This window comes from Oenanthe melanoleuca, chromosome 20 (genome assembly GCF_029582105.1).
Source record: "Oenanthe melanoleuca isolate GR-GAL-2019-014 chromosome 20, OMel1.0, whole genome shotgun sequence".
In the NCBI taxonomy this organism is placed as follows: Eukaryota; Metazoa; Chordata; class Aves; order Passeriformes; family Muscicapidae; genus Oenanthe; species Oenanthe melanoleuca.
Window position 1 is genome coordinate 4,700,695 of NC_079353.1, and position 24,636 is coordinate 4,725,330.

The window sequence follows — 24,636 nt, forward strand, 5'->3', positions numbered from 1 at the left end:
CAGGGAGCCAGGTGGATGGGAGCACACCTGACCTCCAGGCTCTGGTGGCCCCAGCCCCTCTCACCTCAGCTCGGTGCTTCTCGGCGCTGCGGCAGCGATCGGTCGCACCGAAGCAGAAACATTTGGTGCAGCCCTTGGGGTTGGTGGCATCCAAAGAAAATGTCCCCAGGCGGCACTGGTCACACCTCAGCCCCTCCACATTTTCCTGAAAGACAAGCAAAGCTCAACAGCGTCAGCAGCTTCTCACAAGGGCTCAGTGGAGGACAGGGATGGCTGTCTGACTGATCAAAGCACAATGCTGTGGTGCTAGAAGATGTTAAAGCAGTCCCTTGCACAGCACCCACCAAACATTAAATTCACCTAGAGAGAGCACTTACTAGAGTAAGCCCGACAAAGAGGTTGAGCAGGCAGCTCAGAAGCTGTTTGAATTACTCTGCTGGAATGGAGCCAGGAGCCAATAGGGCTGACAGCTCCACCTGTAACAAGCTCTGACACAGGGCTGGACTCGCACTGGCCATCTGCCCCTGTGACAGCCCAAGGAGTGAACCTTCATGGCCAGGAAGGATGAGGAGATAAGAGCTTTTCCCCATGGGACAGGCTGGCTGATCAAGCACTCTCCTCGTCCAGCCCTGCTCCTCCTGGCACTCTGGGCACACACACAGCCCCTGCCAGAGCAGGAGAGTCCAGCCAAGGAGAAAGGCACCCCATGGAGGCACGGAGGGACTGACCTTGCAGTGACACTGCCCTGTGACCGGGTCACACACGCTGGCCTCGGTGCCAGCCTGGTGGCAGTCACAGCGCCGGCACTCGGGGTAGTGGTAGTAGCCAGGGGCACAGAGGTCACACTGGCGCCCGATGATGTTGGGCTTGCACCTGGGTGGACACAAGAGCCAGAAGAGCTTTCAGAGCTTTCCTCACCCCCATTCTGCACATTTCCTCCCTTCAGCTTGCCAAGGTGTCCCATCACTCCAGCAGGGACCAGGGGTGCTGCCAGGTGTTCCCAGTGCCAGGAAAAGGCTCCCTCACCTGCACTGCCCGCTGTCCACATCACAGCCTGGCTCTGTCAGCTCCTGCACGCCGGGCCGGGAGCAGTTGCAGTCCTCACAGCCGATGAGGGGGTGGCAGCCGAAGGTTTGGGGCTCACAGACAACACACTCTGGCTTCAGGGTGTGGGGAGGGCAGATGCACTGCCCTGTCACCTCATCACACAGACGGGTCCCACAGTCACAGGCTAAAGGGGCAGACAAAGGCTGGGTTTGGGCGAGCGTGGGGAATGGATGCAGAGCAAGCAGCGGGAAGGCAGATGGAGGTGAGAACTCACGCCTGCAGTTGGGGAAGCCCCAGTAGCCGGTGGCGCAGCGGGAGCACTCGCGGCCGATGACGTTGGACCTGCAGGGACACTGTCCCCCGAAGGGCTGGCACTGGCTGCCCTGCGCCCCCGCCTCGTGGCAGCGGCACGGCTGCGCCCCGTTGTTGTAGAACAGGGACAGCGAGATGGCAGAGTCACGGCAGAACCTGGAGGATGTGCTGGGGCTGCGGGGGGAGGAGGGAGGAGTCAGTGCTGCACATCCCCCCAGCCTCCCCAGCATCTCCTGCAGTGATGGGTGGATAGTGGGAAGGAGAGCCCATTGACAATGAAACCTCCCAAATACCCACGTTTGGTCAACAGAAGGAAAACCTCAACCAGCCCCCTCCCTGGCACACAGGAAGGGAAGGGGTGCAGCTCCCTGAGGAGTGTGCAGCCTGGAGACAGCAGAGCAGGCGCCCAAACCAAGAATCTCACTTGATGTAGAAACTGTTGATGCCACAGCTGCTGATGAAATCATAGGACTTGTCCAGGGGTTCCTCCTGCAGGTACTGGGAGGTGTAGCTGTCTTCAGGCACCACAAGGATGTAATCCTGCAAAGCAAGGGGGGGTGAGCCAGGCTCTCAGCTCAGACAGACAAACACCACCCAAAATGACTAAACAGTCCAAATGCACCTTTAACCTTCCATGCCTTGCTGGGACAGAACATAACACATAACCAAGTACTGCAAAGACCAGGAGTCACCTCTGTGCTGAGGTCTGTCCATCAGGGTCCATCTAACATAAAGCTCCACATGAGGAACAGCACAAATTCACTGGACTAAAACCAGGCAGAACACTCCCGGAGCACAGCACTGGCTGTGCCTCAGCAGGGAGGCAATCTTTATCATCTGAATTTCTACACATGAAGGCACCTGGGGTCCAATTCTGTCATTCATCCATTTATCCAAATTTTGGTCAAAACTTCTAGTCCTGTTGCCTGAAAATAACAAGGGCTACCTACTCTCTTGGTAAGGCCTGCCTAAACAAACTGTATTATGCAGGTTTGAAATACTGCTGGAAGAGGAAGGAATAAGGCTCATTCTGGATTATCATAAACTATGTACACAAAGTAACAGCTTCAATTTCTGCCTGGTTTTGATATCAAAACCAGATAAAGAAGGACACTATCATATACATAAGCTGCCCCTGTAAATTCTGCCCTCAATTTCACACCACTAAGGTTGGAGACTGCGATTTTCTAGGGCAGTTCAGAGACTGAGTGATGGTGGGAAACATTCCTGCGGTCACACAGTGATAAAAATCCAATGAAAATCCCTCTGCTAAAGCCTTCCCAATGTGCTCTGGGAGCTTCCTGGAGAGAGGCTCACCAGCCACAGCTGCTTGCCCTCTGGCACTCGAACAACCACAGTCAGGTCATTATCAGTGACATCCAGGATGATTTGGTCCTCAGAAACCACCAGGCTCCGGCAGCCATAGGCATGTGGGCAGAAATTCGCATTGGTCTGACCTGAAAAGACAACAAATGTGTTGGTCTCACATATCCCTTGAGTCCCCGTTGCATCCTCCCAGTTTGGAAGGGATAAATCAGTCTTGCTTCATTTTTGCAATCCCTGAAGAAGCCACAGCCATTCTCTGGCATGGAAAACTCCCAGGGCTTCTGCCAACCAGCAGCTCCCGCAGGTCACTGCTCCTCTCACCTTGCCAGATGCGCCCACCATTGATGAGCACTTCCACGGGGAAGGTGGGGTGGCTGGGCTGGTAGAAGTGCAGGATGAAGGCATAGCGTCCCAGGGTCTGGATCCTGCTGTTGAACACCACTGCAGCCTGCCCCAGAACGGGAGAACACAAAGATCCATGTCTGACACCTGCACCCATAGCTGGGATGGTTTTTAATTATTGCACAGATTTGTGGTCTTATTGCACAACTGGCAGGTCCTGAGAATTCAGTGAATCAAGCCCCCCGTGCCTCCACGTGCCTCTCTCCCCTCTAATGCTGCCACCTGAAAAGCTTTTCCTGGGATCCCAGAGAACCAAACAAGGTTGGATAAAGCCAAGGAACTACAGGTTCAGGGAGAAGTTTAAAGCTCAGATTAAATTCTGAAAATGCTAATCCATAAAGCATTTATCAACACGTAAGGAAAACTTCTCCCTGCCCCACTGGTCCAGTGCCACAGCACCAGCAAACCAGCCCAAGCCATGGCTGTGCCCCTACCTGTGGGGACTGCAGGAGGATGAGCTCTGCAGTGGGGTCCATCGCTGTGGGAGGATGAGGAGCAGGCTCCACTGGCACCCCAGCTGGAGCCACATGGACAGCCTGAGCCAGGGGCACCTCTGGGGCGATGGGCAGAGCCTGGGCCCCCTCCAAAATGACTGACTGAGAAAGCTTCAGGAACCTTGAGGGGACACAGGAGCTGCTGAAAAACAAGGAGTGAACAGGATGTGAGTACCTCCAGAAAGAAAGAGAGGCTCTGGGGTCCTGGCAGGGAAGCCCACCCTGTGCTCCCTGGTGGATTACAGCGTTCCTGCTGAGGGAGGGCTCACTACCAGCACCCCTGGGGCTCTGGGCTCAGCAGGAAGAACAGCAGCCTGGCACAGGCTAATTCCTCTGAAAATACTTATTTGAAGCAGAGTCAAAAATTTGGATACAGCAAGTATCTTGCTGTATGTGAGCAAGCACAGGAATGCCTATTTGGGATGACACCTGAGTGCCTGCCCCAGGGGGCAGAGTGGGGCTCAGGTACAGGACCATCAGTCTGATTCCCAGTCTCAGAGGACTGAGCAAGGAGATCACCTCAGCTAGAGATTTCTTCATCAAAAACTTAAGAAGTCTCTGAGCCTGAGGGAAGCTAGACAAGCAAATGTTTCTGGAAATAGTCCCATTCCTGCTAAAGCTGAGGGGGACCTGAGACTCTCACCTGTTGGATGAGAAGGTGCCATGGACACTGATGCAGTGCACCTTCGGCTCGATGAGCTCCATGGTGAACTGTGCAGCAGGGATCAGGTACACCTTGTGCTGCACACAGGAGAGACACCTGGTTATGTGACAGCCTCTGTCACTGCAGCCACAGCAGTCACTGTGCTCACCAGCCACTTCAGCTAATGCATGGCATGCTTACTGCCCCTTATTCCTTGGCACAAGCCTTATGGCATTTAGAAGTGCCTTACATTGATGGGATTCTTCAATCCTTGCTAAACAAGGAATATCTTCAAGATAAAAAAGGAACTGCCAGCTACAGAGCTCCCTCTGCAAGAGCAGCTACTTCTCCCCATCTCCTCCCCATTCCCAGTCCCATGATCTACTTCAAAACACCCCACCAAGCACATTCTCCACTTGGACTGGCCATGACACAGACTAACATCCAGTATCCAGTCCAAACAGGACTAGAAAACCCTTCTACAGGTTGGGTCCCACTCCAGCCTTTCCTTCCTGTGACCTGTTGACAGAGCTGCCCTCAGAGGGAGCCTTACCAGGAAGAAATCAGCCAGATCAGAGGTGAAACGAACAGTGGCCTCTGAGGTGAGTTCAAAAGTTGCCGTTCGACTCTGGGAATCTACAGCAATCCCTCGACAAAGGAAACTGTAAGAGAAACACACATTTTGAAGCCAGCCTTGCACAGGGTCATGACCCATTTCTTGTCCTGCCAGCTCTATGCCCTAAGGGTATTTACACAAGGTCCCTGGAAATCTTTTGATGTTTTTTCTGGCTGCTCACAAGAGCAAAGTTTTCCAAGGACACCCCTAACATTTGTTTCCTACTGCAAAGGTTGCAATCTGAAGTCAGACAGGATTTGATTGTCTCCAATAAACTTGCCTGTAGGTCATTCCCTAAGTCAAGGTCTCTATCAACACATCCAGCTGCAAACAGATGCAGAAGATTATCTTATGGCAGAGGCAGGTACATCCCTGAGATGGGACGGCCAGCCAATAAAATCTGTGTCCAGCTACAATGAGTCTGGCCACACAGAGCTTAGATGGACAACACTGAAGCTTGCTTTTTTTGTGTGACAAACTCAGAAAAGTTCAGCTGGAGGGGAGGCTGTCCTTGTCACTGCAGAGAAGTGGCCCCTTTGCCCCCTGAGGTACCTGTAGACACAGGGGTAGAAGGTAAAGGAGCCCTGCTGCGTGGCCGAGTGCGGCGAGCTCACGGCGATGCCCACGGTCTGCAGGGCGTTGGTGTTGGCATATTCCACCAGCAGCACGTACTTCCCAGGCTGGGCCACGGGCAGGGACAGCTGCACTTCCACCTGGAGGACAGACAGTGACTGAGGGACTGTGTGCAGAATGCCTGTGCTACAAACCAGCCTCCTCTGCAGCTCAGGGGACAATGCAACAAATCTTATCAAATCCTTGCAAACCTTTACATGTGAGACTCTGGGTTTGGGTGCCTTGAACAGGGCGCACAGGCACACAGATGCATGGGTATGAATCCCTTCTGGTCACCTGCCCAGGTGTAGGGAAACCCCAGACAGAGGAGACAGGGGGGTGAGTGCTGCAGTGTCCAAACAGAAGTGGCACTCACATCACTGCCACTGCAGGTGGCCATCCGGGGGTGGGAGGGGGTGAGCTGCTCCGTGGGACACAGCCTGGGGAGCCTGTTGTCCAGCCTGCACACTGCATCCACCCCTGGCACGGCAGGGAAGCCCTCCACAGACAGGTACTTGTACAACAGGCAGCTGGAAACACACAGAAAAAAACTGTGAAGTACAAAAGTTACATCATGACTATGAAAGCTGAGAGCATGCACACAGCCTGGGCCCAGCTGAGTTTGCAAAAGGCTTTGGTCTATCCAAGCCTATTTTGGTCAGGCCAAGGAGCAGCTCTGGCCAGTGGGGAGCAAGAGAATGGGCGTTACAGGACCAGGGAGAGCACTAACAACAAAAAGCTTCTTCCCTTGCACTGGGCTTTATCCTGGGGACCACTACTATGGTGGATGGGACAACCAGTGTGCAGAGCCCAGCCAGCCTTCTGGCCAACAGGGAGAGAGGTCCTGGGCAAGCAGATACACTGAGATGCTCCAAACACTATCAGACTCTGTTCATTTTAAATAGTACAGCAAAACTCATTCATAGCAGCCATTTTTGAGGACACACACAGCCTGGCACTGGGAACCCAGCCTAGCAGAGAGGTGGGCTATGGTGTCACTGAGTGAGCTGCCTCTCCATAGTCCAGGAGAAAACACAGACTGGCTGTGTCATGGATGAGGGATCTATGGGCTGGCTTTCTGGGCCAGTGCAGGCTCCACAAGCTTTATCAGCCTCAGCCAAGTGCTCTATGAAGCAGTTTTCCTGCATCACAGAGCATGGACTGTGTATATTCCTTAAGGCATAGAGGAGCTGAGCAAGCCCTGCACAGCACAAACATCTGCAGATCCTTACTTCTGGGTGGCTTGTTCAGGGGCTGGCTGGTAGACACAAGGCTCCGTGACCTTCAGCTGCAGGATTGGTGCTTCGTAGTATGAGCTGGGCAGCAGAACCAGATAGTCCTAGGAGGAGAGATGGGAGAGGTGTTATACTTGGGACACTTGTCCCAGGGAGCTGGCTGGAGCCCCCACAGTGGGTGGAGCACAGGGCCTTACCAGCAGCACACCCTCTGCTTCCACAACCAGGGACCAGGTGTTGGGGTTCAGCACGAAGGGCTCCCCAAAGCTGTTCTGGGGCACAGTGACAAAGGCTGGCTCCGTGCTGGGAGCAAAGACAATCTGCTTGGTCTGCTCTGTACCTGGAATGGGAGGGATGAGAGCCTGTGAAGGGACTGGAATGAAACACCTAGAGCTTTGCTCAGGGAAGCAGCTTTGTGGTGCAGTGGGGAGTGACAGGCTCCCAGTCTCTCAGTGCACCACAATCCCACACTGTCCTGGAACAGAGACATCCACTCTCAATCCGCTCAACAGCCTAATGGGAGAAATAAATATAAATCACTGCAATCCTTAATGCAAATCCAGAGTTCTCACAGTGTGCTCTGCATCCCCAGACTGCAAAGCACAGAGTGTTGCAAGCCAAGGAGCGTTTTGCCAGCTAGAAAAGGAAAGAACTTATCTGTGAAGAGTTAATTGTGAGACAGACAAAAAAGAACTGCCCAGATACATTCTCCTCAGGGAAATTTTGACCCCATCTCCACAGGCAAGATACCTGTCCTCTGGCAAACTTTCAGGCTCCCAAGGTGTGCTCCTGCCTTTCTTCCAGCCAACCACAGACTCTGCACTCGAGCTTTAGACATTATTTTAAACTGACATGATAGAATGTGTGCAAGGCCTCATCCTGCTGCTGCTGAACAGCTCCTTGGCTCATCTGACAGTCCCACAAACTCCTCATTAATGGATGCAACCACAATGCAGCTCCTAGAAGCACACTGTGTGCCTGCCCAGCAGGTTTTGAAGAGCACAGGTGAGGATTCACTGGAATGGCTGCATGGTGAGCAGATGAGATGAAGAAGGAAGTGGAGAATGTGGCACACTGACTCTCCTGGTGTGGTACATGGACATCAAGGCACAACACACAGAACCAGAAGCTAAAGCAAGGGCTTGTGCTACTGCTGGGGTGGTTAATAACCCCTCCCCATGTGTGGTAGCTCTGTGACATGCCTGGCATCAGCTGAGGCTGGGACCTCACTTTTCCAGATGGGAAGCAGAGGTAAGGATGCAAGGTTGAAGAGATTTCCCTGGCACCAGGGTAGATTTATTGACAGGTTGAAGTTTCACATCCCTTTGAGGAAATACACAGCTCCAACTGAAACAGCTTCTGGAGGCAGAGTGGAAGAAACCAGGCTGAAAATCCCACACTTGGAAAAGGCTTCCCCTTTTGCAAGCCACATCTTCCAGCTTCTTTCCAGGCTGCTTGTCCTTTGCCATGTGAAATCCTTTCCATCCAGACAGGAGGTGGCTCAGCACTCCTGAAGCCTCCCAAGGATGCTGCTCTCCTGGATCCTTTTGTTGGTGCACCAGTTGGCTGCTTGCCTTTGCAAGCTCTGGAAAAATCATGTTGCTTCTGCACAAGAAGTGAAGCACTTTTTAAGGCAAATGAGCTCTTCTGCTTGGATAGGACAGATTAAATACTTCCTGAACCTAAAGCATGACCACAGCTTCTGCTCTTGTTCTTCTGCTGTGTAGTAAGACTGGACATAAAAAATAAGCCATTTTTCCTCTCAAAAAAAGGCAGAAAAATAGTATTTTGGCATTTCAAATCTTGCATATCACATCAAAGGCAGAACCTATGCCAGCTCAAGGCAGAGGAGAGAACTTCACACATTGATAATTAGGCAGGTAGTGCTGACAGCCTTGTGCTGTGCATGTGTGCTCTGGAGGAAGAGCTTCAGCAGGACAGTGTGGCTGTGGCATCCAAAAGGGTAAAATCAACCAGCCAGCCACCCTCCATGGCCTCAGGTGTGTTCTCATGTAGTCTTGCTCAGATTGTTTCCCAGAATATTTGCTGTCCAGATTTCCAGGTGTGTTCAGACATCTTCTGGTGGCTCTTCTCCAGCAGCTCATGGTGTTATGAGAGGACACTGCACCAGAGTGCAATGCCTGTGTAAGATGTGTAATTCCACAGCACTTCCAAGCCCCACACCACGTGTGAAGCGAACAGCCTGGTTTGGGAGAAGCACACGGGAAAGGCAGGACTGCCACATCAGGGCAGCTGGTAAATAAAACCACATCCAGCTGCCAAAGTTTGGATCCACTTCCCAGCTCCTGGCCCACTCTGGTTTTGTGCAAAGTCAGCTCAGTCTTGCCTGGGGCACTGGGGTGATCTTGTCCTGTGCTGGAAAGGTTGTATGCAATTGTACAAGAGCTTTATCTCCCACCGGCCTGGCTGGAATCAGTCCTCAGTGTGCAGCCCCAGAGCTGGGCCCACCTTGCTGCTGCTTTGGTAAATTAAGGGGGCTGCAAACTCAAATCAGCCTTTCAACTGGGAGAGCAGGACTAATGGGTAAAGCCATATGGAAGCGTCTTCTGGAAAGGATGATGCAGAAGGTTGCCTGGGATGGGGAGGAGGTGGCGATGGCACAGGGAAGCAGAGCAGTCTGGGATCCTTACCTCTCCTTCGTGGCTGATAAGCTGTAATTTTGCCATACACAGTGGCCCCTCCTGAATTAATATACCTCAGGATGACATGGAACAGATAGAGCTCTGCCTCCTTCACGTCTACAGTGACTCTGATTTTATTCTGCAAAAAGCAAAAGAGCACACGGGGCACACATCACTGGGGGGGCAGCTGCTGAGCGCCCACCCACTGTGGGGAAGGCCTGACCCTCCTGCCCTGCCTGCCTGCCTGCCTGCCTCTCTTCCCCCTCCCTCACCAGCCCGGGCACGGCTCTGGCTGGCCACCGGGCATGGGCACACCTGGGATGGACACACCTCGGGGCAGGAGAAGGGGCAGAGGAGCAGTGTTGCAGCATGGATGCTCTGAGTTAGTCTAGAAGTGAAAAATGCACTTACAGTTGCCACAAACATTAAACTTTCCTTCCTCAACGACCGAGACCCTCCCTTCCACACTGGCGGGCCCCCGGCTGACGTAGCGGAAGACGAGGCGGAAGAGGTCGGGGGAGGTCACATTGAGAGTCACCACTACCTTGGGCTGGTGGGAGAGAGAAAGGGGAGAGAAGCAGAGCACACCTTCAGTTACCTCCACCGCCCACGCTGCCAGCCCAAGCGCAGCCGCTCGGCTCACTGCTCCCAAAGCAACATGCACAGTGCGAGGAGGAGACAAGCACACGGACCCCGCTGCTCACTGCGCCTCGTGACACTGTCCCCCACCTTGGGGGACACTTGGGGCCAGCCACTGAGAGAGCAACCTGCCTGTGATCACATCTGCAAGATGCTGTGGCACAGCAGGGTGGCTCAGCTGTCCTGGGGCACACACCATTACACAGAGAAGGTTGTAAGAAGTTGTTGCTTTTGTTAGCAGCATGCTGCTTTTTGGCTTTAGTGTGCTGCAACCAGCCACCAGGTACCAAACTCCTGCCCTTGCATTTACGGGGCTCTGCCCAACTGCCTACAAAAGAGGCTGGGAATTGAGCTGGTGCCTCGTCCTTAGGAATGTGCAGTGCTAAGGACCAGCAGGGCTAATGGACCATACAACTGATGGCACATCTGCCTGGACACTGCTTGGCAACACCCCACCAAGGAGATACTCTTCAAAGAGATCTAGGCTTAAATAACTTCTGCCTAAAGGGCAAAGCTGAGGTCTGCCTAGGGAGTGTTCTAATTAGGTCTGTGTTTTCCACAGTTCCACTCTCCTGCTGGAGAGCAAACTGGAAGGGTTTTGATGATAACAAACTACAGTAAGACCTGCCAGCCAAAAGCCATGGATCAGCCCTTCTATCAAGGTCTATTTCTAGCTCAAACACCAATGCTGTATGCAACACTGGAGCTATGAACTTGAGCATGAGCTCCATCCTTAAGCTTTTCTCAAAGCAGCCCACAGGAGTTCACTGCTTAGCTCCTATCTAAAATTCAGTGGGAAACAGCCCGTCAGTTATTTCACCTAAGCACAAAAACGTGAAGCAAACTGAAAGTACATGCACCAGGGTAAGGAGCATCTTACATGGGACAAGACTGTCAGAGAATCACTGCCCTGTACTCCATCCCCAAACACACACACACTTCCACTGAGGCCATGCAGAAGAAACACCAAGGAGAGAAAAAGAGTCAGCAGAAGAAACACCTTCACTTCTAGGACTTACACAACTCCAGTTTAGCATAAACCATTTTTACAGCAAAGCAGCTAACAGCAAGGGCAAAGGCTGAAGGGTAACAAGAGGTCCAAGCTCAACAAGGCAGCTGAGGAGAAAACACTTATTTTTGGAAAAGGGAAGAAAGGTTATGCAGAGCTATAGGAAAGGACAGAGTCAGTTGAAAGAGGAACAAGGAAACTGAGAGACAGTGTTTATAGACATCCCTGTAAGTAATCACCATGCTACCACCTTTGTCTAAATGTATCAGGATGTCACGGGATTCCCAGTTTAGGATCTTTCCCCTCATCAGTCTATACCACCCCCTGCACTAGAGGAAATATCTGCACAAACAGGCTATATATACACTGTGCTGTTTATGTTGGCCATCCTGTGACTTGGGGGGTTTCAGGAACACTTGGAGTGAAAGATGTGTGCCAAAAGCACATCAGTCCTCCACTGGCCACATCCTCCCTTGGGGAGCTGGGCTGTGCTGCAGGCGGCAGGCGTACCTGGATGGAGGACATCTGTGCGTATCCTCGCCAGCTGAAACCCTCAAACTCCAAGGGGTTGTAGCCAAAGCGCACGGCCCGGCCGGCCGGCGTGGTGCCTTCCTCCAGCTCGAATTTTAAGTGGTGAAGGTCAGGGAAATAATGGTCCCGTGCTGGTCTGGGGGACAGAGAGAGAGAGAGAGAGAGAGAGAGCACTGTCACCTGCTGGGCTATGGCAGCAAGACACTGCCAGGCACGCGGTGATGTGACAGCAGCCCGGACCATGAGCTCCCCATCCCGTGGTGGCAGAGGACACGGTGGGAGCCAGAGCACCCCGAGGTGACGCTTACTGGGTGCAGGTGGGACCCCGAGTGCTCTGCCGGCAGCGACAGGCTCCGCTCCGCTCCTCGCAGGACGCTCCCAGCGCTCCGCCGACGTCGCAGCGGCAGCCTGCGGGCAGGAAGCGCCTGTTTACATTCCCGTGGTGCTAACGAGCTCCTGGTCGCTAATCAAAGGCACATCCCAGCGGGCAGGGAGCCTGGGGTCACTATTTTTATTCCATTGTATCCGTTTTCATATTTGGCGCCGGCCCCACTTGGACAGACTCTTCTTCCACCTCAGCGCCGAGCTATTTCCAGGCGGCTGATGGAGCAAGGTCTGCAAACCCTCAGGGCCAGGCACTGCAGCCCTGCCACCAACCACAGCCTGCTGCCCCTTCCCAGCTGTGCCAGCACTGCGTGGGATGGCTCAGAGCAGCTGGATCTCCTTTACCTCTTCCCAGGGACACGGTGAAGAGTGGCCAACCCCATGTACCCATGGCCACCCCGTCCCAGCAGGGGGAAGGAGCATTGCTGCAAGGATGTGACCAGTGGCTCAAACACACTTTAGGGTACCTTACCTGGCTGTTCGCTCCCCAGCCTGACAAACCTGTGCCCAACAGTGGGAAAGCATGACCTCAGGTCTCCCAACCCACAGTGATTCCCAGACCATGCTCTGGGCCATGGTAGAGAATCACAGAACCAAGGCTGGAAGAGACTTTTAAGATCACTGAATTCCAACCATCAACCCAGCACTACCACTGTAATCCTTAAAGCACTTAATCACCCCAAAAACAATGGCCCAAAACAGAAGGTGGGACATCTCTCGCCCCTTTTCTCCAAGGTCACCAGCCAGGTAGTCTGTGCAGTGGGGTCAGTTCTTGTGGCCCCCTCACTCACCAAACACACCACAGAAGGGGCTCACCTTGGCAGCCAAAGTAATTTGCATTCTCCATGTTGAAGTAGCCATCCCTGCAGGCTGAGCAGAACTGCCCACACACGTTGGCTTTGCAGAAGCACTGCCCATCGCCCTGGGAGAGAAGCAGGCATGGAAACTCATTCCCTCCTGTTGCTTGTCATGGCTAAGCTGTTCCTCAGTTATTTGGGTTCTGGTCTGAGACACTGCAGAAGCAGCAGTTTGAGATTCATGCTCCACACAGCTTCCTGCGCGTGGGTGGGCCAGATAAGGGCCAGATAACTTAAATTACCCAACAATGCAGGCAAACAAAAATCCAGGCAATCCTGGGACAGACCCAGAAATATTTAGGTGCCTAATTTATGACAGGTCTTAATCCCACATTCTCATGCAAGCCCAGAGAGCTCCAGCAGCTGCTAGGAGAGACAGAGACGAACACTCCCAAGACAGCACACACTCAGAGGAGCCTGGAAGCAGAGGAACAAACCCACCTGCCGGCACTCCGTGATCCCACTGATGGTGCCCCTGGTGTCACACTTGCAGCCTGAGGAGAGGAAGATGAACAAGAAAGCCAGAAGGTCAATCAGCCCCTGAGAAGAAGCCTGATGGGGTCAGCACCCACCACACCAGAAGGCACTGGCTGGGGTAAGAGGGGCCAGGAATTGGTCAAGTAGAAGGTAGCCCTGCACAAGGGCTCAGATCTCATTTTAGACAGCTACTGTTGAGGACACAGCTACCAAAGACATTTTTCTCTTCTGCATATTTGGCCATGAAAAATTAAGTGTCTGCAGGGAGGGCTGAGGATGGCACAACTCATGGCATGAGCCCCATGTTTCATCCCAAACAAAAACCTCCTGGCTTTGGCCTTTCCAGTTTCCATGCGAGAGTCCCCCAGAGGACTCCAGCTCTGACACATCACTTCTGGGTGAAGATGGAAGGAAGGCCATTGCTTCCAACCCTCCACTGGCTTGGGTTTGGCTCTTGCACAATGGAGGGGACTTTTGTGGATTGTGCAAATGCCATTTCCTTACTCAAGCAGCCATAAGGGTTCTCTGGAGTCAGGTTCCAGTATCCAGGCTTGCATCTGTCACAGGCTGGGCCTTCAACATATGCCCGACACGCACAGGAGCCCTGAGGAAAGGCAGGGGGAGAAAAGAGCAGGTGAGAATTTACAGCACAGTAGCTGAACATGGGGTCTGCTGCTCTGGCTGAGCTTAAGGAAGGACTTGGTCCAAGAAGAGATAAAATGAATCATACAAAATGACCTGCAGGGGTTGTGGTAGGTTCATTTGATACTCACTGGGGCCAGCGAGGGATCTGCAGTCTCCAACCCTGCTGGGTTACAGGAGCCCACTAGAAAAGGGGGGCAAAGAACAGAATTATAGCACTAGCTCACCCCTTGGCTGTCCCTAACTGGGGTTATTTCTCCCCTTACAAAGCTTTTGGGGGGTGATAAGTGCATTCACCAGCACCCAAGAGACTGGAGTGTCCCAAGAGACCAGGGAGAAGGGGGTACCTTGGCAGTGGGGGAAGCCGTAGGCGCCAGGCTCGCAGCTGTCACAGCGCAGTCCTGTCACCTTGGGCCGGCAGCTGCACTGCCCCGTGTCCTGGTCACAGGTGCCGTGCAGGGACCCCTCCCTGGAGCACTGGCAAGCTGCAAGGGAGGGCAGAGAACTGCTGCAGTGGCATTCAGGGCTTCCCAGCAACAGCCTCTTTTGTCTGCCTGACCTTCGCCAAAAGCAGCCAGACATGCGGATTGTAAATAAAATTCTCATTCTTTGCTTTTGGTTAAAACCACCCTGTCTTTTAAGAAAAACAATAGAAGTCTCAATGTTTATCACACCCACTCACATACATTTATGTGCATTTCAGAGGCAGGGAAGAATTTTGGTTGAGGAGAAGGGATGTGATCTCATCCCCCAAAAGTCAGTCACCAGTGCCATATCAGACCCGACAAAATCCCAAACACTCAAGAGCAGCATTCAGCCATCAGGGTCTGCTCTGTGGATGGTGGATGTGGGCAGCAGGGTGAGGGCAGGGCAATGGTTCCACAGCTTCTGCACGACCTGCTGCCCATGAATGCACAGAGATCCCACTGCCCTATCACAGGAAAGGTCAGCAAGCTGCCAGGGAGCTGCCCATGCCTTCCTTGCCCAGCCAGCACACCTCAAATCCCTGCCAAAGGAGACATTCCAGGCTGACACCCCCACCCTGGCTAACAGCAAAAGACTGCTCAGGAAACAAGAGATTTTTAAAAAATATAAAAACCAGGTGGTTCTTTTCTTTCCTTGCTGTGGGTCTTCTACAGCTCTGCTATGTGGCTATGGCTTTATGAGACAAAAAAAAGTGACTACTGAACTCCTGTGAGACCATTTCATCTCTGCCTCCAGCCTCTTCAAAGGCATATTGCCGGCATCAGCATTTGGGAGGAGAGTTCTGCCAGCTGGCATGGCTCAGGAGTCCACATTTAGTACTGTGCAAGAGGGTGATGATGCTCTTTTGTTGCTTCAGGGAAATTGTATCAGGGATTACTTTTTAATGAGCACTAAATTCTTGCTGGGAATCATAAGAGTACATCTGGCTTCCAGTTGGGACTGCTGACAGGGAGATGGGGACACTGCCCAGAGCTGGGGAGGGCTAGGCCAGAGGATGTGGGGCTGCAGGCACCTGCCACAGGCATTGCTCAGTCCTGGCAGCAGGAGCAATAGTCCAGGAGTGATGCAGTGCCCAGGGAAAAGGATAGGATCAGAGAATCATTAAGGTTGGAAAAGACCTCTAAGATCATCATCCAACAGTTCCCCCAGCACTCCCAAGCCCACCACTAAACCAAACCCCCAAGTGCCACATCTACACTATTTTTAAATGATGGTGACTCCACCACTGCCCTAGGCAGCCTGTGCCAATGCTTGACAACTGTTTTGGTGAAGACATTTTTCCTAACACCCAACCTAAACCTCTCATTGTGCAACCTGGGGCCATCTCCTCCTGTCTTGTTACTTGGTAGAAGAGAGTGACCTGGGTCTGGCTACGCCCTCCTCTCAGGTGCTTGCAGAGAGCAGTAAGGTGCTACTCACGTGTGCAGCTGGGGTATCCATAGAAGCCCAGGGCACACTGGCTGCAGGTGTGTCCCGCAAAATTCCCGTGGCATCGGCACTGCCCCGCCGGGCTGCAGTTGTTGTCCACTGCGCCCCGGGAATCGCAGGAACAAGCTGTAAGAGCAGGACTCTGATGATCCCTGTCATCTGTGGCCAAGCATTGCGGGTCTGAACCATCATTCAGCCCCCCAGGAATTAGCCACTTCCAATCAGAAAAAAATAATTTCTTAATCCCTTGGCAAATCATGCAGTATTTTCACAGCCATACCAGGGAGATGCCACTGAGGGGTCTTTACAGCTCATTCAGTGTCCCCCAGCAGTTTAGTAGGTTAATGCATTAAAATAACAAACAAAAAAGGCATAAACTGAGACATCAGGTCACAGGACGGCTGTGATGAGGAAGTGTGACTGATAAAAACTGCCTTGTCTTCCAGGCTTTGCTATGATCCATGACCTCTAAAGACAAGCCTGCCAAATTCCCAGTGCACATGGATTTGATACTGAGCAACACCAAAGTCTTGCAAGAGCAGGTATGTTTTTCAGAGCAGCAGGAGCTGAAGGCTCAGGTGCTTACCATAGCAGTGGGGGTAGGAGTGGTAGCCAGGGCTGCAGTGCTCACAGCGGGGCCCAGCAAACTCGGCTCTGCAGAAACAATTCCCGGCGGAGTCGCAGCCTCCCGGCAGCGTCCCGACCGCGCTGCAGCCGCACACTGCAACGCAGAAACACAGAAACACCCACCTGAGCTGCGAGCATGGGGCACAGCTCATGGCAAAATGTCCTTTCCCTGGGGTTCTCAGACAGGCCTTAGGTGCTGCTCTAAGTGTTCAAACTATCAGTCTCTGTCCATGGCACATATTCTCAACAACACCCACAAAACTACTTTCCAGTTTTTCAGTCCCCTGCCAGAGGACTCTGGCTGTGTGTCCCCACCCTGTGAAGGACAGATACTCACACTGGCACAGAGGGTAGTTGAAGTAGCCTGGAGCACACCGGTCACAGGAGTGCCCCTCAAATCCTGTCCGGCACAGACACTGCCCTGTGTCGCTGTCACAGGTGCCATCGTACTGACCAGGGCCGGAGCACTGGCAGGCTGCAAAGCAACAAGGGCATTAGTAAATACATAGGGTTTTTTTGTCTTTAGCCTTCCCAGGAAAGGAACCAGGGCATCTGTTCCTCTGGGGTAGAAGAGCAGTTGCTGGAGAAAGCATGGGGAACAGAGCTGACAGCAAGCATGCCTGGCCCATAGCTCACATCCATAGGGAATTCCTCAAGAACCCCCCACAGCTTGGGAGGATGCTTGAGTGTCAGGGCTGGGTGGAAAACAACAGCAGAAGTGCAGAACTCATGGGGACCTGTCACTTGGAAGTGGAGCTGTGGAGTTCCAGCATGGGTAGAGAACAAGGAGAAGCCCAGCAGGGTGAGCCTGGGCACGCTGCCCACTGGGTACTCACGCTGGCAGGTGGGTCCATAGTGGCCTGGGGCACACTGGTCACAGTGTGTGCCCTGGAAGTTGGGTTTGCACACGCACATCCCCACCCGAGGGTCCTTCCGACAGGCGTTGCCTTCCGTCCCACCCGCGTAGCAGTCGCAGTCTGGGGACACACAACAGGGACACCACACACGGCTGTCAGTCCAGCTCTGAGGTCACACAAGGACAGGGCAGGAGCTGCCATGAGGTGACTCAAATGTTCAAGCATTCACTTCCACAACCCTCCTATCAGATGAAAATGTTTTAACCTGGCTCATGGGGGGGCTGGAAGGTCTCAGCTGGTGAAGGTGCAGGGTGGGCAGCAGGGCAAGGCACAGGGCAGGCAAATGCTGCTTCCACAAGCTCTGCTGATTCAGGGTAGTGTGGGAATAAACAGAGCCTTTGGCTAACCAGGGTGAAGTCTGGGCTTTCTCTCTGGTCACTCCATGCTCAGCTGCACCCCCGACCTTCCCAGTTCCAGGGCAGGGTGTTCCAGGCAGGCAGTGCTGAGGCTCTGAGCCAGCTCTGCTGTCACCAACAGCAGTGGTGTGGGGTGCTAGGCTGGGAGAGGGAAGAACAAACATCATCTAAAAAAAAAAGGAGGGGGAGGTGGGGAAATGAGAAGGGAAGTGAGAAATTCCAGCTCAGGAAAGAAAAAACCTGTCTGGAAGATACAGGCTTCAAAATATCAGAAGGAAGGAAAAGGTTATCTGGAGCATGCTGGGGAGCATGAGACAGGAGAAGATTCGGTGGGAAAAGAGAAAGAATAAAGCACAAGGGAGTAGATGAACTGAGAGAAGTGAGCATGAGAGAGGAGGGAGGTAGAGGGGAGCAGGATGAGAGCATGGATGAGTTTTCTAAACAACAGAGGAAGCAACACAGAGTGAGTGGCTGCCTGTGCATGACCCTTCAGAGGCACCCAGCAGAGCTCCCAGCTCAGCCACAGCCCCTCCATGGCCTTTGGGGGAGATTCCTCACAGGGAGGGCAGAAGGGACATTCCCACATGGCCTGGAACCCAGAAAAAAATCACACGGCCACTCTAGGCTAGAGTTTCCACATCTATAGAAAGGGGATCATAAAACTTCCTTTCCTCACACTCAGCTGCTGGTTGTACTCTCTTAAAACCACTCAGGTCTGCCTCATACAACATATGTGCCCAGTAAGCTGAAAACCTGATCTTGCATTGGATGGGAAGTATAACAGAAATGACAGCATTGCCAAAACATCAAGGAAAATTGCACTGCTTACTTATTATCTGTCCTGCAGGAAGCACTTGTTCTCCAGTATCATTGTGAGAGAAAGCTGGAACGGCTGTGCAGAGAAAGACACATTGCACAGGTCATCATACACACTCAGAGAAATCCTGATGGGTTATCAGGGACTTGACAGTCCCAAAGTTGAACAGGCTGAATGGAACATGGAACAAAGCACAGATGTCCCACTACACAACAATCCATTACACCCCTTTTCAGTCTTTCATAAGAAAGTGAGAGATGAAACTCCAGCCAATTGGGGAGCTCCTGTGTTGACTCTGTGTTCAGAGAAGCTCAGCTCTGGTGCAGCTTCCACCCAAGGCAAATGTGGGCTTGTGCCCACCTGAAAGAACTCCTCCTGGGACAGGAGTGCCACATGGCATGGGGAAAGGACATCCCAAGAACCACAACTGGAGCTGCTGGCCCTTCCCACAGTTGCTGGGCCTGTGGGCTGCCAGGAGTGAGCCCCCACTTACGGTAGCAGTGGGGGAAGTTGAGGTAGCCCTCGGCACAGGTGTCACAGTGCTCCCCGGTGTAGTTGGGTTTGCAGTAGCAGCGCCCGGTGAGGTCCTCGCAGGTGCCATCCGTGAAGTCAGACTCACAGTTACAGCCTGCAGAGAGGGACAAGCCAGCAGTAGCATCACTGACTGAGGCCTCACACTCCCTACAGCAGGAGAACCTCCCAGCCCAACCCTGCCCAGTGTCACCAAGGCCAGCAGGATGTCACTGCAGAGTTGACACTCACGGTAGCAAACATATGGAGAGTCGATGGGGTGGTCGGGGGATCGATAGTACCCAGGGATGCACCTCTCACAATTAATGCCAGTGGTGTGATGCTGAAAGACAGTGGGTTAGAGAGGCATCAGCTCCTCTGCCTGCAGGATTCACATTCATCTGCCAGATTTACTAACAGCTCCAGGTTACAGAGGAAGCAGCTCAAGAGCATCAGCACACCGAAGACCTAAATCTGCTCAAAATTCCACATACACTGACCTGGAACAAAGCATTTCCTGCCAACTGCATCCTCCCATAAACACAGTATGAGTTTCAGGTTCATATCTGACCTTGAGCCCATTTCACTTCCTTCAGATGGTAAAATGTCCCGACCACTTTGTGCTTGGAGGATGAGATCAACCTGTTTCCTTCCAGCAAGGAAGCACAGCCAGAAGTTCCATGGCAGTGCATGAATTAACCAGGTCAGAGTCACCATCACTTTGGGAAGGGAAGAGCTATTTTCCCACTTTCAGAGAGACTGAAACTGCAATTTTGGTGGGCAAAGAAACATCCAGGGAGATGCCAGAGCACTGTGAACTAGGTTGGGATGACACAATGAGTTGTGCTGAAGGGCAGCAACCTGTCCCTCCCAATTCTGGTGTCTCAGCAAACCAAAGCTTTAGGAGATAATGGTAATACCAGAGAACAGCTGAACCCAAGTGCTGTTCTCACTACTGGTGCACACTCTTTAATCCATGGCAAAGAGACTAAATTTCTAGGCAGAGACCTAATTTAGCTAACAGAGGGGCTTGGTGAAGGCCCCAGGAGGCTGAACTCTAGACTGACAGCAGAAATAAACACAAACATTTGCAACAGCCTCTTCCAGAGAAGAGCCTTCAGGCCTACCTGGCAGTCAACACAAACACCTCCCCCTTCAAACTTGTCCTCACGGCTCCTGCTGGCTTTGTGTCGATCCACCTCCGGGTCGTAGTAGCAGTCGTAGGCATGGCCATTGCAATTGCAGGCTGGAATACAGAGATGGGAGCTAAACCACCCATCCTCACAGGTCCTTCAGTCAGCAGCTGCATCTCAAGATATCAACTCTCCCTCCTGGGTTGATAGATTGCTTTTCCATGAGGAAAGATGCCTGAATCTGAGGGGGTTACAAGATCTCCCAAGCTCTCTAAAGTCTTCCAGGTGGAAAGCAGAGAAGCAGCAACTCCTTCACAAAGTCTGGTCTGCAACCAGGGGAGCACAGCGGGCACAAAATCATGAGTAAAATATGTGCAGGCATGTATGGACAAGAAAGAAAAATTACCACACTGTGGGGCCTTGAGTAGTCTGGTTTAGAGAGTAACATTCTTGCCTCTTTTATCCCACCCTGGATAGAGGTGAGCTGTAAAATCCAGCACCAGGTGAGGGGGCTTTAGAAACTCACAGGATTTAAGATCCTTTGCCACCCTGTGTTTCTAAGACACAGTGTGGTGCAGCTCTGTGCTCTGTACTCGCAGCAAGCAGAAATTCCCCTGTTGGCACTGAACAAAGGTTTCTCTAAACAAATAAAGATGTCCTGTATGTAAACACGTCCAAACGTAATTCATCGTGCAGACAGAATTGAGCAACTAGACTTGCCAGCACGAACCCTTGGACACACAGGGGGAACTGGAATGCAAGCAGAGCCCAAGTTCCACACGGACCTTGGAGATCTCCCTGTGCGAGCCTCACCTGACACCCATCCACACCTGCTGTGCAGAGCCCTCTCTGCTGTGCCACTGCCCCCCAGCCCACCCAGCCCCAGCCCCAGCAGCCCAGGGAACAGCTCCTGGGCAGCAGGGCACTGAGCTGTGCTGGGAAGGAAGGAAGGGAAGCCCGGCTCCCACTCACGCTGGCACTCGTTGGCGCTGTCGGCGGTGGCAGGCTTCCAGGGGAACTGGTTGTAGCCAGGGCAGCAGCGATCGCAGGAGCCACCACAGGTGTTGTGCTGGCAGTCACACTGCAGCCTGCAGGGACAGGACACAGACAAGGTTGGGGTGATGACAGGGAGGTGTGGGATGGGGAGCTGCTGTGTGACCCTGCTGTGCATCACTGTCACAGATCTGGTACACGAAAGAGTGGTATTTGCTAATCACAATATTCTGGAAACGAGGTTTCTAAGGTTTTTTTTCAACTTTTTAATTGATTTATTTTTTTCTGAGCCAAACATCAAACTTTGCTATGCCAGCTGCATTCTTTCCCTTTCTTCTCCTCTACCATCATTCCTTTTTTTCTTCATAGGGAGACAAAGATAAGAGAAAATCAGTGTACCACTGGCTAGCCAGCTCTGCAGGGAATAAAATGCAAAATGATTGGAAGTGATAGAAACTGAACTGAAGTCGATTATTTGAGAGAGTGTAAAGACACAATGATGTCCCCACCACAAGGGCAGAATGAAAGGAAAAAATGATAGCCCAGAGCCGGAGAGGATGGGGCCACACAGGTGTGATCTGCTCCTCCAGGTACACCTGTGCTGCAGAGACAAGGGCATGCAGATTGAATTCAGAGTTTCAGTGGATGCTGGCGCCAGGCTCCCATGCACTGCAGCTCCTGCTCTCCAGGCAGGGCTGTGCTGGGTAAACAGGCGGCTCCGGAGGCGCCGGGCGAGGAATCTCGGCAGCACCCGGTGGATCCCGTCCCTGCCCGACCGCAAAGGTGATTCATTAACGTCAGTGACATCAGCCCCAAAACCTCCACTTAGCACTAGGCAATTCCCATCCAACACAAACGCTTTCTGTTGTATTAGACTTATGGATAATACAGCATGTTCCAGCTTTTATCTGTGCAATTACTCATTTCCCCCCAGGGCCAGTCTGCCACTCCCATCTCTCCCTCCTCCAATGCTTTTCCATTCAAAAGCAGTGTGTTTAAAAATAAATGTAATTTTTTTTAAACGTTTGAAACAAAAGGAGCAGTCATTCAGGGTGAAGTGTAGGAGTGCAGACACTCTGCAGTGAGCTGAGTGCCACAGTTTCCACCTACACGTAATATTAAGATGTGGGACCTGCAAGTCTATGTATGGTGAATTGCCAGACAGAGGCAGCAGTGCAGGACAAGTGACCTCATTTTAATGAGATATGGAATGACCTGAAATCTGGGGGAATGCAAGCATGATCCACACTCAGCATGTTTGCTTCAGGCAGAGGGGCTGAGAGGCAGAAGGTCCCAGTGCTGCTGCCAGCCCTTCCCTTGCTGGTGCCACGGACACTTGGCTGCAGTCAGTTCTCTCAGCACTCGTCATGCCCTGTCCCTGCCCACATTCACAGGCTGGGCTGTAGCTGGCAGAGTCCAGGTATGAAACTGAACCCCTGGCTGGAGGTTAAGTGGCAGAAAACAGCCCTGAAATACTCACTAAAAACTTTGTTCTTCAAGTGTTCTGCAGACCCAAGGGGGAGTCTCAATGAGCGGCAAACCTTGGATGTGTCTCTGGACTGCAACCCGCTACAGCCCTCTCACCTGGCTGACTACACTCAGCACTTGCAAGGAAACAAAATGTTATCGTTTCTTTCCATGGCAGCAGCTGGAGATCAAGATTAAGATCCATATACATACGTATGGAGAAAGATGGTCACTGAGCCAGGGAGCTTCTAAACCTGCTGAGCAGTGTGAGTCTCCCTGACTGGAGGACGTGGCTCCAGCCACACACCCCAGGCTCATTAACGTTCAAGAGGTTTGAAAAGTACTGGTTCAGTTCCCAGAATGCAAGAAGATGGCACTGCATGAGTACAGATGCTCATTTTAGATGGAGAAGGAGGTATTTATTTAGTCTCTGCTGCTCAGAGTTAGCAATGACCTCTCAGAGAGCTCATCTATCACAGCTTTACTGCACCTTGTGCTGAGTCTGCTGCTAATGAATTACAGACAAATGTGCATAAACCACAATATTTACATGTTTCATTGACTGAGTATACACAAGGAAGAAGAGGGAGCGGCTGTGTTCACAGAGCACATATTTTCTGGTCATCCTGCTGTACGAAACAAAACCGCAGTCTTCCCGCTGGAATTGATGCTCAATAGCAGAGACTAAACAGTTTCCAGTAAGCAGCTGTGGCAGAGCTGAGAGCACACACAAACACTACAGCATCTGGATTTGGCTGGGACATCTGAGGAACACAATCAAAAAAAAAAAAAAAAAAAAAAAAAAAGCCCCTTCCTCTGTGTCTGACTGTATGGAGAAAAAACCACCTGCAAAAAGAGAGTGACAGATGGCACAAATTTACTGGCACACATGGTGCTTTCCCTTCCAAATGAGAAAGGGGAAGCTGGAGTTCAGGATCCAGCAGTGGGAAAGCATCCTTCATCTATGGATGTGCTTCTACCAGCCAGGCAGCTGCTCTCTTGGTGGTTATCTTCAGCATCAGGGACAGAAGGAGCAGCTGGACTCTGCTTGTCTCCCCTCCTGCTTGTGGCATCTGAGACAGGGCAGTGAAGCCACAGCAACAGTTGCTCTTATCAGACAAATGCAGAACCCTTGCAGGGTTCTTCTGAGCTCAGACACTTAACACACGACTCTTGTCTGGGTTCTCCAAGCCAGGTTCCTGATGATTCTTATCTCACTGCTCCAAGGGTTTGCCAGGAGAAAGGGCTGTGCCTCATCCTGCTGGTATTCACCTTTAACCAGGAGAACACTCCTTCCCTCTGCTTCATTCAGCCCATTCCAACTTCGGGCCAAGAGAGAAATCTGTGAGAAGTGCAGAGAGCCTTAAGGAGGCTGTTCCTGCCCACAGGTCCCTGCAAACACTCACACAGGGCCCAGATGTGCTGTCAGCTCAACACAGCTGGATCTGCAGCCTCTGTAGCTTGGCACTTCACACAAACTTTCCTAAGTTGCACGAATATTATCATTTATGGTCAGGAAGTCAGCTCATGCACATGCTTCATCATGTCCTGAAGTCTTTGCCAAGATTTCTAGCTCACATCACCTCTATCCCACCTTTCTGAGCAACAGGCACAAGAAACATGAGGATGTGCAGAAGAGAGAGGTTAAAATGAGCAGCAGAAACTCCCCAGCAGGCTGAGACTGTGGGATTTTTAACAGAGCCAGGCAAACCTACATCCCTTTATTTGTATTTCCTTGCCCAGCTGCTGTCACACATCAGATTCTGAAGAGGTAGGACATGTGCAGAGGGCACAGGTTGCTGAAGACATGACAAGTTTCTGTTAGCTGGGGCTGTGTCTCAAGGGGACAGTGTGTCTGAACCCCAGCTGATGTTCATTACAGATACCCCCAAACTTGTTCTGTGCTGTGTCAGGGCAGGAGGGCTGGGATCCTGCCCAGCAGTGCCCATTTCAATGGCAAGGCTGGACACAGCTGCTCCCAGAGCCTGGAAAAAGGCAGCATTTCATCAATTACTCATTTTCTCCACTGAAAGT

At 52.2% G+C, this 24,636-nt stretch overlaps 1 protein-coding gene across 2 annotated transcripts in view; it reads right to left on the reverse strand.

Moving 5' to 3' along the window:
* LAMA5 (laminin subunit alpha 5) overlaps positions 1-24,636 on the reverse strand; it is an 85,339-nt gene that overhangs the window by 18,499 nt on the left and 42,204 nt on the right. Inside the window, exons 7-37 of one of the 2 annotated variants that reach the window (XM_056507842.1) lie at positions 21,115-21,230; positions 20,137-20,255; positions 19,262-19,352; positions 18,993-19,127; positions 18,512-18,574; positions 17,246-17,386; positions 16,747-16,884; positions 16,369-16,503; positions 15,774-15,908; positions 14,216-14,353; positions 14,000-14,052; positions 13,731-13,830; positions 13,191-13,243; positions 12,709-12,814; positions 11,817-11,916; positions 11,488-11,644; positions 9,339-9,468; positions 6,885-7,027; positions 6,685-6,791; positions 5,829-5,982; positions 5,393-5,553; positions 4,778-4,886; positions 4,225-4,322; positions 3,522-3,723; positions 3,007-3,133; positions 2,677-2,816; positions 1,784-1,899; positions 1,322-1,533; positions 1,027-1,231; positions 729-873; positions 65-205 (exon numbers count right to left, since the gene is read on the reverse strand). In XM_056507842.1, coding sequence (XP_056363817.1) covers positions 65-205; positions 729-873; positions 1,027-1,231; positions 1,322-1,533; positions 1,784-1,899; positions 2,677-2,816; positions 3,007-3,133; positions 3,522-3,723; positions 4,225-4,322; positions 4,778-4,886; positions 5,393-5,553; positions 5,829-5,982; positions 6,685-6,791; positions 6,885-7,027; positions 9,339-9,468; positions 11,488-11,644; positions 11,817-11,916; positions 12,709-12,814; positions 13,191-13,243; positions 13,731-13,830; positions 14,000-14,052; positions 14,216-14,353; positions 15,774-15,908; positions 16,369-16,503; positions 16,747-16,884; positions 17,246-17,386; positions 18,512-18,574; positions 18,993-19,127; positions 19,262-19,352; positions 20,137-20,255; positions 21,115-21,230 — 3,970 coding nt within the window. Of the gene's footprint in view, positions 1-64; positions 206-728; positions 874-1,026; positions 1,232-1,321; positions 1,534-1,783; positions 1,900-2,676; positions 2,817-3,006; positions 3,134-3,521; positions 3,724-4,224; positions 4,323-4,777; positions 4,887-5,392; positions 5,554-5,828; positions 5,983-6,684; positions 6,792-6,884; positions 7,028-9,338; positions 9,469-9,740; positions 9,880-11,487; positions 11,645-11,816; positions 11,917-12,708; positions 12,815-13,190; positions 13,244-13,730; positions 13,831-13,999; positions 14,053-14,215; positions 14,354-15,773; positions 15,909-16,368; positions 16,504-16,746; positions 16,885-17,245; positions 17,387-18,511; positions 18,575-18,992; positions 19,128-19,261; positions 19,353-20,136; positions 20,256-21,114; positions 21,231-24,636 lie in introns of both variants that reach the window. The other variant, XM_056507841.1, reaches the window with a different exon arrangement.